This window comes from Python bivittatus, unplaced genomic scaffold, assembly GCF_059951505.1.
Source record: "Python bivittatus isolate LINGU-HERP-01145 unplaced genomic scaffold, Pbiv_v1 ctg000590_np1212, whole genome shotgun sequence".
NCBI classification, from domain to species: Eukaryota; Metazoa; Chordata; class Lepidosauria; order Squamata; family Pythonidae; genus Python; species Python bivittatus.
In genome coordinates, this window is record NW_028277086.1 from 9,022,385 (window position 1) to 9,040,919 (window position 18,535).

Here is an 18,535-nt window from a genome sequence, read left to right on the forward strand (position 1 = left end):
ATGCCAAGAAAATAACACAATTGTGCCCATGTAGTCACCAAGGGTTGAGCTCAAGGATATCTTCTCTTACATACTGCTTATCTAAGACATGGACAGCCTACAGACTGTGGTCATGTATGGCCCCTGAGCATTCCATTTGTACCCCAAGATGTCATTGACATTTTGGCTCATTTTTCAAGATTTGGGATAATTTTAAGGTGGGAATGGTTTCCCTCTGGGAAGCTTCCTGCTCCCATTCCCACTCTTAAAAGCCACCAAAAAGCCCCCCCCCCACCAAAAAAAGTCATTTTCTAGGTTTGGGTTGGGAAGGTGGGAATGGGAGGTATTGGTCCTGAGATTCTCATTGCCGTTTCTGCCCTTGAAGCTCCCCCAAAGGCTAGTGAAAATCAGTGACAGCCTTTCCAAAGCCACCAGAAGGCCTCTGTTGGTCCTTGCACATGTCAGGAGACTGACTTGTGGTCCCCAACTCCTCATACCTTGTCCACCCCTGAGTTAATAGATCCAAGAAAGTATCTCAAAGGCATCCAAAATCCAAAAAGTATCTCAAGGCATTACAGAAGGCATCAATCATCCTGTTTCCTATAGATTTTGGAATTATGGAATCTAGCATGCCCTCGTCCTAAGAAAGATAATGGTGGGGAGGAGGGGGAGTAATATTTTTTAGTGAACCTGGAATTAGCCACTTTTCCCCCTGAAAAAAACACAAATATCCCAACATTCAAAAGAAAAGTATAAGGCTGTAATAATCAAAATTCAATTTTCAGTGTTATACAACTTGCCTCTAGGCAGGATGGCGTAAACAGATCTGCTGTAGCAGCATTCTGGCTCTGTCCTTTCATTCTCCAACTGGCAATCTGTGCGTTCCCTTGGGAACGTTGACATGATGTCTGACCTGCATTCAGATAATTTTTTCCAGAGTAATATGTATTCCAGCTAGCAAACAAGTCTGCAGACCCACTTATTTCTTCACCCCCTAGTAGCTAAAGATAGTTGCAGGTAGTAAAGAAACCAGATTTTTGAAACTACCAAGAGTTCACTCCAGCCAAAGACATCAGCAAGTAGTTCTTCAGTGGAAGAAATCCAGCCCCAGAATCACTTCATCACTCCAAATGAGTGAGCCAAGGAGACACTACGCTCCCCAAATCTCCAGGGAAAGCTCCAAAAATTTCTCACACTGAAGACTGTGAGAAGACTATATATAAAATGCCTATCTGGCCATTCCAGGGATGGTCCTGTAGTTTTCTGAAAATATATATTCCAGAATAGGAGGTGGTTCATGATATTCTGGGTGGGGTTATTCCTGGGATGAGCCAAGAAGTCAAATTTTACCAAAAGAAATTTTAGCTTAACTCTATATTTCATCTATTAATATAGGAATGTCTATAGGAATCTCTATGAGTAACATTTAATCATAGATCTGGCTAAGAAAGCTTTTGAGTGTTTTTATTCACAGCTGTTCCACGAAGACCTGAGTGCTAGCAGAAATTAACCCAGTTATGTTGATTCTTCCCCAGAAAAAAAGCTGGTTCAAAATGTTTAAGATGGCCAGAGGTCTTGTCTGTTCTATTTTATTTTATTTTTTTAGTGGAAAAAAGGCCACCCAAACTTGCAGAAGTATAGGAATCTTTGCAGAGACAACTTTTCTTATGTTTCCTAGACTGACCAAGTGATCATGCAAGAATACCTGGTAACTCCAAGAAGTGTTAAAGAAGCCCCGTAAGAGGCTTCTTCTGCTACAATCATGCAGAGTATCTTTGCTGATAAAGAAAATGCTAAGAACTTTCACCTCTTGCATTTTCTTTCTTTTTTTCAATTAAATGTTTAAATAAACCAGCAAGAAAACGAAAGCAAGAAAAAGGAATAAGGGAATAAAATACAAATGCATAAACAAGGGATTCACAAATGTCATGGAAGTTACAGTTTTCCAATAGGTCATTAGTTAATTGTGAATAACTGTATATATTGTTTTAAAATATGAAAGTTGTTATTAAGCTCAGCCAAGCATGAATCTTGAATAACCATGATCCAAACAGAATAAATCATTAAGATAATAAGCTACAATAAATTTATCCATATTGCTAAAAATCTGTTCTGATTTACACCTCTTGTGTTTTCATCCACCTTTACTCCTAAACAAGGGTTGGGTAATCTATGCCAGTAATAAAATGCCACCATCAAAATTCACTACCTAAATGCCCTATTCATGTTGTGATTTTTTTTACACCCCCCCCCCCAAAATTAGGGTGAGAATAGGAATGGAGTCCTGCAGAAAGCAAATTATTCTTGTTTTCCCCCCTCCACAACAGCCCAAAATCACATTGCTGAAATCAGCCACTTGGCTTCAAAATTTCACCCGCCTGATTTTCAATCTTGGGGAAGGTTGGAGTGGCCATTAAAGGTGGAGGTGAAAGTTCTTTGCTTTCCAGAGATCTCCTACTTCCATTCCATCTGCAAACCCCTCTCTCAAAGGAAAATAAGGTCATTTTTGGTACTGCTCTATTCTGTAATGGCCATACCATGCCAACTGACTGATGGAGCAACTTCCTACCCGCATTTCAAGCAAAGTTGACCATCAGTGCCCTAAAAGGACTACTGCAATATTTTTATTAAAAATTTGGACATTTCACCCTGAGTTCACACTCCTACAGTTTTATAAACTTATGCTATTTTCCTCCCTCCTCTGTATTGCTAGTTAAAGGGCAACAACCCAACTTCAAAGACCAAAACTTACACTGGGGCAGTTGTGTTGAGCGTGTCACCAAAGAATCTGAAACATAACGTCCCATCTCATCTACACACCAGCAGTGACCTGAGATGCAACAACAAAAAGATGTGTTTTGGAACCACTTTGCAAAGACATATTCCTTGCGATACATGAGTGGAATCAGACAACAGAGTTGAATAAAGAAATCATTGTATTGAACTTGCCCTGGCAATTAGTTTTGTCTGAATTGGCCACCATGCCTCAAAAATCAGAGCAGCCATAAGTCTCTAATAATCATCTCACCAAAAGAAGCAGATCCTATGAAACCTGCATGGCTTTCCCAATTCTTGAAAGTCCCAAGTTTCATGGTGATGGTTGTACTTTCCACCTCTTCAGTTGGAAGAACATTCCAGGGCTGGTTTTTATAAGGTCCCTTTATTGTGATTAAGTTTTTGCAAACTGAGAGCTAGTTGGGTGTAATGGATAAGGTTCTGGACTAGAAACTGGGAGACTGTGACTTCTAGTCTTTCCTTAGGCATGAAAGCTGGTTGGATGGCTTGGAGCCATTCATTTTCTCTCAGCCTAACCCATCTCCCAGGCTTGTTGTGGGGAAATTAGAAGGCAGGAACATTATGAATGCCACCTTGAATTATATATAAGAAAGGCAGGATATAAAGATAATAGTTATTATTTATATACAAATGCATACAGGGAAATAAAAATAATAAGAGTAATTAGACTCATATTTGCCATGTAACCTGGGAAGGAAGAGAAAGAGGAAGGGGAAGGGGAAGGGGAAGGGGAAGGGGAAGGGGAAGGGGAAGGGGAAGGAGAAGGAAAGACCTGCTTTTTTTTTTAACATTTCCACCTAAACAAATTAGTGTATATAATTGCTAGTATCTATCACCCATGAAAGACCATCAGTGTTTATTCAGAAAAACCTCTTCCTAGGTATCTCTTACCTGAGCTCTCATAGCACTGGATGGGCTCCCAGTTCCCTTCTCCATCACACTGGGGGATATAAGGCTGAAATGCCAAGCGCACAGCCTCCCTTGCAGAGTCTGGGGATGCCAAGAATCTCTTCCGATAAAAACGCAGGGCTAAAACAAAGCACACGTGGCTTAAGCAATGATAGTAAGCACCGAGATATAGACAATAGAAAATATAGAACTCTTCTGCTACCGATTCATAAATAGCTATTATGAAGATAATTCAAAAGTAAGACCTGATATAAAAAGATGGAGAAGGGCACCTTTTGTTCTTCTCGCTGTTAATCATAATTAACATCTTAAAGCCTCTTTGTCTCTCTTCTCTACTATTTATGCAATTCTGCTTCAGCCCCACCCCCCAATTGATTCTCTCCCCACCTATATCATCATTCCCCAAGAAGAACTCTGAATAGATGAAAAAAGTGCCATATTTGGAACTCCACTCTGTACATCTACTGAAGAGGACTGGGTTGGAAACAAATCTGTTAGCTTCCAGACTGCCACAAAAATGCCAGGCTTCTGTTTCTGTTTTTGCTGCAGCAGACTAACACCGATACCTCCTTTGAAAATCTCCACTTTAACAGCCTTCTCTTATCCTCCCCTACTGGGGAGTGATCCTTTACAGCAGTGCTTCTCAACCTGGGCAACTTTAAGACGTGTGGACTTCAACTCCCAGAATTCTCCAGCCAGCATGCTGGCTGGAGAATTCTGGGAATTGAAGTCCACACGTCTTAAAGTTGCTAAGGTTGAGAAACACTGCCATAATCTAACATGGTTCTCCTCCCACAATATCTACTAAGAAAACCAAACCAAACCCTCAGCAGTGTCCACAAGAGGATCAAAAAAGTTAAGATGGTGGCCACAAGCATGTGATCAATGTTCTACCACTTTTTTACATGCATCATAATGCATGTAAAAAAGGGCAGGTCTTCAATCATATAGTTGTCACCACCATCTTGACTTTTTGACCCCCTTCCTGCAGACACCCTTGCAAATCCTACAATGCTAATTCTCCCTTCAATAATTCAAAATATACTGGACCACCAACATTTGAGGGTCCCCTCAAAAAAAAAAAAAATCACCAACAACAACATTTCTTCTTACTAACATACTTGATTGTGCAGCCAACCGGATGGCATAATCGCTCCCTGCCAACAATGTTTCTGAAAAAGTGACTTCCAGCTGAGAAAAATTACTCCAGGGTTCTTCACCTGTTAACATGGACACTTGGGTCATTAAAAAGCTTTGTCCAAAAGGAAAATGAGAGCTGTTTGACTCCTGAATAAGTTGTTCCACATTGTTAACAAACTGCACAGCTTCTTGCTTTGCAGCTTCACACGTTCCAAGACCTGCAAGAAGACAGAAAGTTTGCTCAGTGTGTGGCAAATATGCTGGAAAATCTGTCTAATGGAAAAAATTCAGAAAGAAGGAAGAAGGAAGAAGAAGAAGGAAGAAGGAAGAAGAAAAAAGAGGAAGGAGGAAGGGAGAAGGGAGAAGGGAGAAGGAGAAGGAGAAGGAGAAGGAGAAGGAGAAGGAGAAGGAGAAGGAGAAGGAGAAGGAGAAGGAGAAGGAGAAGGAGAAGGAGTATTTGGATAATACAGAAGATGTTTTTTACTTTGCCTGGTTTAAACATATTAATTACGCTTATGTAACATTTAATAACAATTAATTTAAGTTTATGTAATAAACATATTAATTAGGGGCAACAAAGACATAATGATTGCCTACTATCCAATTCTGGTCTCCTTTTTTGTTTGTTTGTTTGTTTGTTTATTTATTTATTTATTTATTTATTTAAAAGACTTGTATGGCCACCCATCTTATGTGTCACAACTCTGGGCAGCTGACAAAACAAGAAGGAAAACCAAGAGAAACAATAAAACCAATGTCCTAAAACCATTTAATCTAGTTAAATGTAATCTAATTAAATAAGGCTATATGCATTTTGCTCCTCTCTATAGACCACTGTATGGCTACTTTGTTAATCAATTTAAATAAAAACAAAATGATTGTTCAATTTGTTCTTAAACTAGACTAATGCTTCAGGTTTTCCCAGTAAAACCACAAAATTTTAATTGTGTTCAGAGAACACTCTTAATTTGGTTAATTCCATTCTCTGGATTTGCACAATAATTGAGCCATAAACTAACAAATACTGTACCTGGAAACTGTACAACATACTCAGCTACACACACACACAACCCCTGCAATCAGTATTAAAAATAGTTTAACGTGTTGCAGAAATGCAAGCTTTGGGCTGAAAAAGAGTGCCCAGCATCCTTAAAAAAAAGTCGCACAGGTACTTGTTGGAAAGAAATGTCAGCTCTCTGTTTCATTGGCTTGATCTGCACATAATGCTAAGCCACCTTATGGTCTATTTGTTGGGTGAGATGTGCCATTTGAACATGCTGAAAATCAGCAGCGTAGTTCTCAGCCTTTAGGTTCCTTGTTAAAGGTGGACATGGAAACCACTGGCCTTCCAGAAGTCTCCTCCTCCTTCCCCCCCAGTCTTTTCAATCCTGCTCCTTTTGACAGTGTCACCACCTTGGCTTATTTTTAAGAACAAACCAAACTGAAACCATGGTTTGTGAAAAGCATACCAATCCCAATTTTTTAAAAAATGCATTGTCAAGTCCAACCTCAAGACGTGATTATTTTGCTTGTTTGCAAAACTGATTTTACCTCGATCATTTGGCCATTATTAAAGTCAATTTCACTGTGCAGTATATATGAATATGGCCAGTGTTAACCAGCTTTTCCGGTTAGAGGTTTCTCCTCATATTTTCCAATGACCTGATAGTCACAAAGGCAAATATAATTGCAGTGGTCTTCAGGTGTACTGAGAGTTCCAACCTGAACACAGCTACAGGGAGTAATTTGGAGAACGTGATTATACAGAGTTTCCATATTCAAAACTTGTAAATGACAGAGTTTGGAGAACAGCAAGAGAAAATGGTTCTCATTAAACTTTAGTTCAGATTCGAATGCCAGCCTTAGTGAGTTTCCATGAAACTAGAAAGCAACAGGAGTAAGAAAATACACTTATATTGCCTTCTGTTTCCAGTGCCTCACACACACAACTGTTTGGGGAGAGAAGAAACATAGAAGACAGGGACAGTTAGCACATTAACCACTGGCTATTATTAACAGAGAACATGTATTTTTGGGAGTTAAATGAGTAAAAGCTAACAGGAAAAAAGGCGGATTTTAGAAGACGCCCAATGTCCATCAGTTATAAGGCTGGTATTTTACAATGGGAGAGGTATTCCCCCCAAAAGCATCACTCTAGGAAGACTCACTTCAGTAATGCCCATTGATCTATAATTTAAAGAGAAATCCTGGTTTAGTTTAACCATGGTTTGTTATTAAGTTACAATGGCCAGGTTCACATACAGAATGTTAAGCTACCAACTATGGACTACAAACCAAAATTAGGCTTACACATCATGGAAAACTAAAAGCAAATGAATATCTGGCTTAGTGCAATTTTAATCCCATCATAAATGCTTCACCAGGCTGGGATTTTGTTGGCATCCCATCCATGTTTTAGCACGGCAAGATCTGATGACTGGCACAAGTTACTTACAAATTGGAACTTGGTTTACATTGGCTTGGCTTCCTTGCAGGCGTCCCTTTTTATCCACACACCAACAGTTGCGAAGGTCAAAATGTCCTAACGGGATACTGAAGTCACTGTAAGATCCTGGGTATTGGTTGAGGTGTCCCTGAAGAAGCTGCCAAAAGGTGAATGGGTCCAGTAAAACATTCTCAGATGACTGTAATGTATTGCCCTCCAGCAGATCCTGAGGAACAGTTTCAAATGATGAGTATTTGGAGAATTCTGGGAAAATATTCTGGTGGCCAGCTTCATAGAGAATTTTGACAAAATCTTCAAAGCTTTTCTGAGATCTTGCTTTGTAGTCTAGGAGTATGTTTGCCAAGTCAGTGAAAGGAAGCGCATTGCCATTACTGTTCTGAGTAATCCATCTTTGATACCATTCAAAAGCTTGCTCAGGTGGACCATTGCACTGTATTGGCCTCCATTGACCATCCAGACTGCACTGAGGTACATAAATGCTGGACAGCTGAGTCACAGCAGTGGGGCTCAACAGGAACTGCTGAACGGATCTTAGAAAAGCTTGACCACCTGCAAGATGACAGTCACTTGGACCTAAGAAAGAACAAAGTGGATAAGTACAAAGTCAATAGAACATGTCTTTAAGAGTTTTACTCTAATTTAGTTTTACTCTACTTAAATCACTCAGTTTAATTAATTTTAATTGTTTCATTAATTGCTCGGTTTAATTTAAGATTGAATTTTAAATCCCAACAGGTTTAAAAGATAGACCTGCTCAAGGATAGAAGATCTAAACTTTTTAAAAATGAATTTGATGGTGCTTATGTTAAATAAGTATTTATACAAATTATGAGTTACAAGACATAGCTGCAGAAGCATTTCCTTTTCTCTCAAACCCATAGGAGAATGCTTCTTCCAGGAAGATCCCTAACTTTAGGAAACTTCAGCTAGAAAAATGTGGTGGCAAGACAGCATTATGACTTAACATGTTACAGATACATATCATTAATCTTCATTCAGGTCCACCAACTCCCAGTTTGCTTTTCATCCCAACTGGACATAGAGGGATGACTTTTAATAAAGACAGATAAATCAGAAAGTTTTACTTTTAGTATGCACCATTTAAGAAAACCCACTCGTATCTTCTCAAAATTTAATAAAAATGTATTGGAGTAATCAGCTAGCATCTCTTTAATGTTGTGAAAGCCAATTTGGGCATTCCTGGAGAAAATGGCTTGGAGGCACTAAAGTTGGCACTGAAGTTTAAGTATCAGAGCTCCTGAGGTTGATGAATCATTGAACTTAAAAGCACTATAAAGTTAAAAGCTGCTTCAGGTTCAGCATAACTCCTGATGACTTCATGGATGTATCCATGTAGTTCTCTTGGCAGCAGTACTGAAATGGTTTTGTCACTGTCTTTTCCCAGGATCTTTCTTGACTTCTTTGCTTACAGCCCTGAGACAGAGTGAAATTCCAGCATTTCCTTATGTCTCCTCTATATCTGTTCCTGTACAGATTTTGTAGGAATAGAAGGTAACAAGGGAGGAGAACTTTCCTGTTATCAAAAATGCTAGATTCCACCACAATGTAGCTTGGGTATTTTCTTCAAATAATTTCAGGAGAAGAAGTAATGTATGTTTGGAGATACTAGAAACAGAAAAGTGAGAGTTATCTGAAGATGAGAAGGCAATATGGACCTGATGCAAATAGGAAATCTATGTTCCTGACCAAGAGTTCATATGCTATTCTTTTCATTATTTTATAATCTTGCAGGCAGGCATTACAAAAATCAACTCCAATGTTTCGCCCTTTAAAGAGCCAAATTTGGGGAACACTGATTTTGGGCTTCTCAGACAGAACATGAATATTGTCTAGACTTAGCAGCTTCTTTGACATCCTTCCATGACTAGCATTAAACTCTACATGATCTGTGTATTCACATCTTCAGCATCACTCAACATCAAGAGCATCTCACAAAGAAGCAGAACAACAATGCACGTGAACATGTGAAACTTACATTGTATGGGCTCTCCAGAATTGCTACCTATTCCTGGAACTGGTATGCCCTCTGAACTGACACAGAAACAGTTTTTTCCATGGCACTGGACTGGCAGGAACTTCCCCTCTTCTGTGCATGAAGGAACAAACAGCTCAGATCCTGCAGGCTGGTCTCTTATTAGGAGTTGCAGACTGGCCCTTTGCTTTTCACACATTGTAGGGCACCGTGGGTGTGTCCCTTGTACTCTGGATCCAGGGATTTCTTTTCCCCTTAAATCTACACACCAACACTCCCCTCTATTGCACTGGATCTCCTTGTACTTCCCATCTTTAGTACAATCTGGGACAAAGATATCATTGGTCTCTTCTGTGCAGTCTTTTGATTTCAACAGAATCCTCACAACATTGCCTAAATCTTTGGTAACACTTTCTGGGACAGAAATCACATGCTGTAGAAAGGTGAAAAACTCTGGGGCTTCAAGAAGAGAAGCAAGGAATTTGATGGCATTCTGATTGTCCTGTAAATTGACCATACGACCAAAGCTGTCAACAAGAGACTGGCTCAGATTAAACTTCTGCTGGGGATCTTCCTGAAAAAGTTGATGGACCAGTTCACTGAATCCGCTTCTCATCCCTACCTGCTGGAAATACTTGTCCAAATTAAACTTGCTGTTAGGACCAAGAGCTCCTGTAAAGTTAAACTGAACCAGATTCTTCAAGAACATTCCCCCAAAAAGGTTTTCTTGGAATCGCTTGGGGCTGTTGGTAAACTGGAGGGCAACCTGAGCGAGGTTTCGTGAAGGAAACATTCCACCAACAGCTTCACCAAGGAGGGTTTCAAATGTGAGGAGCTGAGAAGCACTGTTTTTCCCTGAGATGGGAGACAGCACTCTGGAGCCCACAAAAAAATCTTTGAATGAAAGAGGACAAAATCTTGAGGAGCCAACTATTTTCTGTGGCTCTTGAGTAGCGGAAAACAAATTGTCCTGGCTGAAATGTCCAACAGGGCCATAGAAAAGCCTGGATAGAGATACCAGTCTCTCAGAGACACAGGTGGGCTCCTTGCCTAGACAAAGGAAAAGATAACAGGAGTATAATTATTATTAAGAGCACTAGAAGAGGCCTGAGGTTGTTTCAGACCAAGGACCCATCTAGACCAGCATTTGATGTCACACATGGCCAAGAAGATACATCCCAAAAGTTCATTAGCACAAAACGGAGGGTGATCAGGTTCTTTCAGTTGATGCTCCCCAGCAACTGATATTTAAGGTATACTGCTTGTGATCAAGGAGGTAATAAGTCATCAAGATTAATCCTATCTTCCATGAATTTATTTTGTTCCCTTAAAAAAAAAAAAATATCTAAACTGGAGGCCATCACCAAAAGATGGCACTAAATTCCATAATTTAAATCTGCATAGTATCTAGAACAGCTTTTCTTTCCCAGCATTGTGTTTCAAAACTCTCATCAACATAGTGAGGGAGGGAGGGGAAAAACGTTTTCTCTCCCCACATTTTAAGAATATAAGAATAACTCTGCTGGATCAGGCCAAGATCCAGCATTTGTTTCTCACTGTGGTCAGTTAGATGCTTCTGGGGAACTTAGAAACAAGGAATTCTCTGGTATTCCATTACAACTGATATTTGATGGCATGCTGTCTACAGTCTTGAGCTAACATTAAGTTAGGAATGAAAATCCTTGATGACCATGTTTCTGGTTTTACCTACCACAGATTGGTTGCTGTCCTTTCCTTCTTGTTCCAGGGATCTCTTGCCCTCTGGTGTCGACACACCAACATTCTCCATTCAGTTGGCATTGGGTTGGCTTATAGGCACCACTGTCTTCACACAGTGGCTTGTAATCCTCCTCAAAACGAGTGGCAGTTGAATACTCTATTTCACACTTGGAGGGGCCTGAAAGAGAAAAGAACTATAAAGTATAATAGAACCACTTTTCATTCACATCTGCATTTGTTCCAGTCTGTTCTTCCATGTGGGTTCCGAAAGTGGCTTCAGTCAACAGATGCAAACCATGCTCAGGACAAGGAGACACCAGTTTTCACAGTCATCTCACTCCAATTGGATGCCCTCTAGATGTCTAGGACCACTATCACTACCATTCCCAACCACCATAGCCATTAGCAATGTTGCCATGGAACTGAAGTTCAACATATCCAGTGGGTTGCTGCACATTATTTGACCACCAGGAGGCAGTGTGCTACCAGTTTCATCCTTATTGGGCCAGTAGCACACTGCCGCCTGGTGGTCACATAATGTATAACAACCACAGCAATATATACTGAAATAGTTTCCACCCCCCACCCCTGGCCTGGGGAAGGGACTCCTGAAACCTCCTGCTGGAGGACATGAGATACTAACTGCTCTATCTCTCTAATCTGAGAACTCATATAAAGAAAGATATATATTCAGTAGTGTGCTGATAAATATTTAACAACTGGCTCCATTGCCACCACCATGCTGTGCCACTAGCTTCTCAACAGCTGATTGTCAGAACCTGCATCAACCAACAATTGTTAATTTACAAAGCATAGCAGTCAATGGGAGTTTGATTGATTTGCTTTGGCCAATTGTGACTAGGGAGGGGGGCTTGTAGTTAATGGTTGTAATAGGAGTAGTACTGGGAGATGGTGAGGAGCTTAACCTTATATGGGCAATGAGGCCGGACCTGACTGCAGGCAAGGCCAGTGGGGGCCTGATGGCCAGGAAGGAGCTATGTATCTGTGGGAGGAAGAAAAGAGGTCACCACCAGGTGAAAAGGAATTGAGGCGCCAGGGCAACAAGGGGAGGGGGGATAAATAGAGTGAAGTCTACCCAGGCTTTAGTTTTAGCAATGTTTTGTTTCAAGCTGCATGTACCACACAATAAAGGAGCATTTATCTGAACCAGGCCTGGTTTCATGAGAATTCCTCTGAATTGGGGTTTGGACTTTGTGGACTTGACACTGATTGTGTGCTAGGCACAGAGGCTCAGCTCTGTTCTCAACTGCTCACAAAATTTCAGAAAATGTAATAATTGTGAACCAGTAACAAACCAGCTCCAACACACCATTGTGTACATGGTTATCCATATCCAGAGGGTATTAGATTGAGAAACCTGTCCTAACATTTTTGTCAAGTCCATTTTTTTAAGATTGTGATGACTTACCAGGTGACAAAGCTATATTAGATACTCGGAAGAACTATATTGTTCCAATAGTGAAGAATAAATGTAGCTCAGAGTTGAACTGCTGGGTTCCTGATGTTCTCCAAGCATGGTTGCTTTCCTGCAGATGTTTCATTACCAGGATAGGTAACATAATGAAATGTCTCCAAGAAAGTAACCATGCTCAGAGAACACCAAGAACCCGATAAAACTGTACTGGCATGGCTGTTTTACTTCAAACCTGAATCACTTTTTGTACAGTCAATAATGTTCTGGTTGTACTCTAGATAGGGGCCCAAGCAATTAGGTTCATTGTACCCAGTGTGGTGGTGGAGAATGCTATTGTTTCACCAGTGTTGGAGTGAAATTCAAGTGAACCTGCTGGGTGAACACCAGGAGAGACCCTTTTGAAGACACCCCTGGCGCCAGAAGTTTGCTACACAGGAAAAAGCCTTCTCCAGCACGTCTCCATGGCTATGGAATGTATTCCCAAGGAAGCGCATTAGCCTTCTACTCTCCCAGTAGGAAGATGGCAAAAATGCATCTCTTTCCCCAAGCTTTTTAACTCTTGATGAGGAACAGTGGGACAATGTAACAAGACCTTTTACCTCCACTTCCCCAAGCTTTTTAATCAGTATTTGTCTCTTTGGGTTTTGATGCAACTTTTAAGTCTATTAGATTTTTTTTAGCTGTTGTTATTGTCTGGTCTGTTTCACTTAGGGCTTTTCTTTTCCTTTTAAAGTCTTTTAAATTACTCTCATACATTTCTTCCAATGGGGAAAAAGAAGAAAAGGGCTCAGACAAGTGAACTCTTGATGGATTTTAATTACGCTGATTTTAATTGTGCTTTTAACTGTACTGATTTGGCTGTGCTTTGTATTCTGCATTCTTACCCTTGACCACTTATATAAGCAGAATGGTGGGATATAAATGTTATAATAAATCAATAGAAACAAAAGCAATCCACTGTTCAACTTCGCTGGGTGGAATGGAAGTTGGGAGAAGAAGAACCATCTCATTCTCCAAAGAACAATATGTGTTGTCCTGCTCTCTCGCTTTCTAAACCCACAGAACTTTATGCTACGTACATCTGAATCTGCCAGTTGTTGCCAGCTGTATTCCCAGGAAGCGTCTCTGTAGGATCCTATACATGCTGCTTTCTGCAAAGGTGGGAACTGGTTCCAGCGATGCAAAAACTGTGTCATATACATTTTCAAGCAGCATTTCCAGACCTGGGAGAGAAAAGAACATTTTAATAGAGCATCTTCTACAGAAGCTTCCCCTTCAGTCACTTAAATCTCTTTTTTTAATTTGACTATGATATATCTGATTGGGCTAGGCAGCCCTTTGGATTCAATTGAAAAAAGGAGGTTCAGTCCATGGGAGGGCACAATCAAAGCATCTGTCTCCACCTCTTTAAAGCAGCTGCACAGAAGCACTGCACAGCCATAATCTCTAAACCAAAATCTACAATCATACCTTTGACATCTATCTGTATCATTTCAAAAGCAGGGTGATTGTAGAATGTATATTCTGAGAAATGAAGAAGAGTTTCCTTGAAAGGAGAGGAACTGGAGATATTGATGCTAAACTTTTAGTCATTTTAACATCTGGATTTTAGAACAAATACTTAATTGCTTTCTTTTTGTCTGAATGTTTGAAAGCTGGAGAATTCATCCCAAATCAGCTGTCTGGTGAAATGTGGTTTCTAATCAGCATGTTTGAAAGTGGACTTTTAAAAAAGCAGAATCCTCGTTTGTGAGTTGCAAGGAGCTATACATTTCAGAACTGCTGTTCAGAATATCAGAAGCAGTGCGGTGGTTCATTTTCAGACGACCAAATTTTATTAAAAGGCGTAAGGTCTAGCAAACTACCCCTCACTTCATCAGATGCATGAAGTGCCCAAACTGGTGTAGGACTTAAATTGGAATGAGGAGGAGGGGGAAGACAGGGTGGTCATGCAGATGAAGGTTAGACACGAGACAGATTACAAATACCGTATCAGTTAGCAATTGCAGTGTGTTAAAAGTTCAATGTGTTTTGTTGAGTCCTTCTGGGATAATCTTTTGATGTATGTGAGTTTAGCACTCTCTTGCTCACTTGTGTTAGTGAAGTCTCCTTATTCTGGAACAGTTACTTTGAGATTTACAATGGAGTGTCCTGGAAGATTGAAACGCTCTGCTACTGCTGATGCAAGCTTGCAACAATTAATTATTTTGCACCAAGTCTGGGCTGTTTGTCCTAAGTAGAATCTATTTAGGGCTTTAAAGATTAAAATTAAATGCTTAAATTATGTCTAGCGGGGACATCCTTGGAGGGATCAACAATGTCAAAATGGGGAGCACAACCAAATGATCAGAGTCCCACCCCATTATATGTCTGTGTAAACTGGAATCATCCCCACCATTTTGACATCATTGATCCCTGATATTGTCTTGTAAAAAAATGGCAATGAGTGCAGACTTTTATATCACCAGATCCCTTTGCCCCATTTTACACCAATTTCAATTTCTAGACCCTTTTCAAGGATAACCACATGGTACAGACAGGATATAACCATGGTAACTAGTTCAAAGAGGATCAGAATTGATGCACTGGCTAACACAAATGCTTTCCTTGTCATGGTCACCATCTGAGAACTCAGTGATAGCTGAAGATCAAGATGGAGTTCAGCCCCAGTCCAAACAGGCTGTCTATCCTTAAGTCCAATTTCCTACTGATCAATAGCACCTCTGTCTTGTCTGCGTTCAAGTTTAGCTTGTCCGACTTCATCCCATCTTGGAAGAAGATAATTCCTTGGATCTCTTCTCCTTCCAAACCAGTTTTACATTTTGCTAGACAAAAAATGTTTCACTCCCAGGTTTTCCGAAAGGAGCACTTTTAGGAGACCCATGCAGATAGACTCACCTGTATCTTCTAATTCTCTCCCTAGACTGTCAGCACAGTAACAGTATCCAGAGATTTCTGAGAACAAATTTCTGAAGGAACTAAATGTTAAGAATGCTCTGGGAAACCTGAAAGAGAAATCCAGCCATTAGGAAATACAGCCTATGAGATTTTCCATGATGTAGCTAGTGACACTGTGGCTACTACTTTGATAGCATTGCTATGTAGAAGACGCCAAAGAATGGTCTTGTCAAGAAACAGCTTTTTGTGGTTCAGAAAGTTGAGGGTAAAAATACTAAAATCCCACAAACCATCCAAATAGAGAGAATTTTTTTTATTGGGCCTTATTTTATCATTTATTTGATAGGTTCATCAATCATCCTTCCATCCAAAAGATGATCTTGCTCAAAAGTCACCCAAAAACAGCGAAAATCATTTAGCTGAAAAAAATGGTCAAGCAAGAAAAAAACACTTTCAGTGTAGTAAAACTAATAAAGACCACCATAGATGTTCTGGTTTTTGTGTGTGTGCAACCAGGGGAATATTAGATACATCTACGGGTTGTCTTTTGATGATTGCACAATCCTCAGATGCTAAAACGTTTTGACATTCTAGTTGTGATTGTGAATGACTATTTTGTCATACCATGATTTTTTTCCCCCTTTTTCTTTTTAACCTCTTACTGAAAGAAGGAAGCTAGTCAGACTTCTTTTGCACTGGGGTTGCATTTAAACCCAAGTAAATAAAATAAAGACTTGGATTAAATGAGGGACTGAAGGGACTTGTACAACATCTGAGAGGGAGGAGGGACAATAAGATTGTAATTATCTATCGAAAAGAAGGTTGGAAGTCATTCATCTATTTCTTAACTTTAGTTTTTTCTCTCTCTTTTGTTTCTTGCACTTTCTTATTTCTCTGTTCCTTCCTTTTTTCTTTCAATTTGTCTTTCATTCTATGAAAAAAATCTACCTACCTACCTACCTACCTACCTACCTATCTAGTAAATAAATAAAACTGAGCATTCCCTAATGGGATCCTAAATTGGAGTGATAATTTTAGGGCATGCCAAGTTGTTCTTTTACCTACTGCAGCCACAAAGTAAAATTTGACTCTTCCGCCCCTCACAACCTACTGACTACCAAGGAAGAAGTAGGAAGTAAACAAAATTTACTTTGTGCCCCTATTTGTTTATCACTTTGCCTACTCATCTGTGCAGTGGTTAATCTCAGCAACACTGTCTTTAACCTTGTCTTAGGCATGCTTCTACTGAAAGATACTCTTTCTGCCTCTCCTCTCTTGTGTACCTCCTCCTTTCTCTTATATTTGCAAACCTGCCTCATTAATCTTGCTCAGACTAGATTCTTGATCTTAGGGACACATATTCATATGCACAAAACCACCCAGTTTGGCTTCTGTAGAGGGATTTCAAAACCAACAAACTCTAGTACATCGGTTAAATTTATGTCCAAGCTCCTTTAATACAGAAAATATCTAATTCCTCTCTACTTCTGGCTCAGAGTTAAAACCAATAAGTGGAACTATAGTCACATTGAAGCATTTTCTATCGAATCTATAAAAAGACTGGAAGATCAGAGGTGCCATTGGCAAATCATCCAAATAGAGAGAATATTTGTATTGAGTCTTATCATTTATTTGATACATTTGTCAGTCAACCTTCCACCTAATAGATGATCTTGCTCAAAAGTCACTCAAAAACAGTGAAAAACTCCTGTGCCAAATGCATAGACAGATTTATTCTTCTGCAGTGTTTGAGATCTCCAAGGTCATCAGAATGAGTTCCATGTGGCCTGGAATTATAGCCCATTTGTTTCCAGCTTTCAGCACATCTAATGTGGTGGGAACCAAAACAAAATGTCTTTTCCTTTTGCTTTCTGTATCTAATTAAGGCAGACAATAGCCAACACAGTTCTCTCTACACTTGTCACACTGGAAAATACGCCACTCAAGGGATGTCAAGGAGAGTTGATTTGACATGGAGAGGTAAAGAAATATATAAATGAATTGCCAAGGACTAACATTTGCTCAATCTCTTTAATGGAAATATTCAACGGGAAATATAAACTCTAATCTAGAGAATGCCTTGCAAGACAACACATTACTATTCCATATCTCACCAATTAAGCCATGTGGTGATGGGGGGGGGGGGGAGGTTTCGATCAAAAAAGTCAAGGTGAGGTTGTGATTGTATAATCGTCACAATACATAGAAATAAGAGGGGGAGCTTTAATTGCACTGTTGCAACTGCCATCTTGATCTCTTAGACCCCACTCTTGTGCAGGTTGGTCAATGTTTACTCTTTTCCTATGCTTTGCATTACATTGTTTACCATGACATGGAACAGTGTGATATGTATGTACATATGCAAGCATAGCTTCTGGCCATTCCAGCCTCCTCTCACAGGAATTGCTAGAATTTTTTTTCACTTACGCCCTGGCAAATGCAAACAATATAAAGTAAAGTTTTGGGTGAGCAGTGCAAGGAATTTGTTTTATTTCCCTCATGCATAGCATATTTAGGTATCTCTCTTCCTGCAGAAGCCGTAACAGTTTGCTCTTTGGTTTTATTCATGGATTGTCTTCAACCTGTTTTTGAGGGACTGGAAAGTGGAAGTGGTGATAATATGGGCTTTAGATCATTACCCTCCTCTAAATATGAGAAAATATCAGCTCTGAATCAGGGTGTCTCACTTGACTTGGGATTGTGTTCAGCCGCCCCTTGTCCAAACAGATCAATGGTCCTCACCAATGGTCCAGATTATCTCCACTCATGGTGTTTCTACTAAGGCTAGAAGGGCTTCCCATCTTTCTTAATGATGGAGCTAGGCACTAGGCATTGAAAAAAGTTCTTCCTACCTGTTAAAATGATGGATGAGATCAAAGACCATCCTATCTGTTGTGTTGACAAACTTGCATTGGACAGGCAGGAATTCTCCATCAGTTGTACATTGTGGTGGAGTTTTTTCCCCAACGCCATGCAGGATGCGGCGGTCTCGAATATCACACTGACCAGGACCTGACAAGCAAAAATGTCTTATTTACTCTGGTTTCCCCATCCAGGAATGCCAGTCGCCAAACCCTTTCAAAGAACTTTCATAAGAGATTTTCCCTCCACTACTCCTCCACTGGTGTCATATTAATCCAGCAGCACAAACCAATATGGCCACAAAGAAAACTTGGCAACAACCAAGACGTGGGAATGC

General features: G+C 40.0%; 1 protein-coding gene across 1 annotated transcript in view; it reads right to left on the reverse strand.

Moving 5' to 3' along the window:
- Positions 1–18,308, reverse strand: part of TG (thyroglobulin) — a 141,063-nt gene extending 122,755 nt beyond the window's left edge. Inside the window, exons 1-10 of the mRNA XM_088149267.1 lie at positions 18,189–18,308; positions 15,337–15,443; positions 13,518–13,661; positions 10,996–11,181; positions 9,288–10,334; positions 7,280–7,864; positions 4,806–5,042; positions 3,667–3,804; positions 2,732–2,809; positions 780–892 (exon numbers count right to left, since the gene is read on the reverse strand). Of these exons, the coding sequence (XP_088005393.1) occupies positions 780–892; positions 2,732–2,809; positions 3,667–3,804; positions 4,806–5,042; positions 7,280–7,864; positions 9,288–10,334; positions 10,996–11,181; positions 13,518–13,661; positions 15,337–15,443; positions 18,189–18,220 (2,667 nt within the window). The 5' untranslated portion in view covers positions 18,221–18,308. The remainder of the gene's footprint in view (positions 1–779; positions 893–2,731; positions 2,810–3,666; positions 3,805–4,805; positions 5,043–7,279; positions 7,865–9,287; positions 10,335–10,995; positions 11,182–13,517; positions 13,662–15,336; positions 15,444–18,188) is intronic.
- Positions 18,309–18,535: the final 227 nt, after the last annotated feature.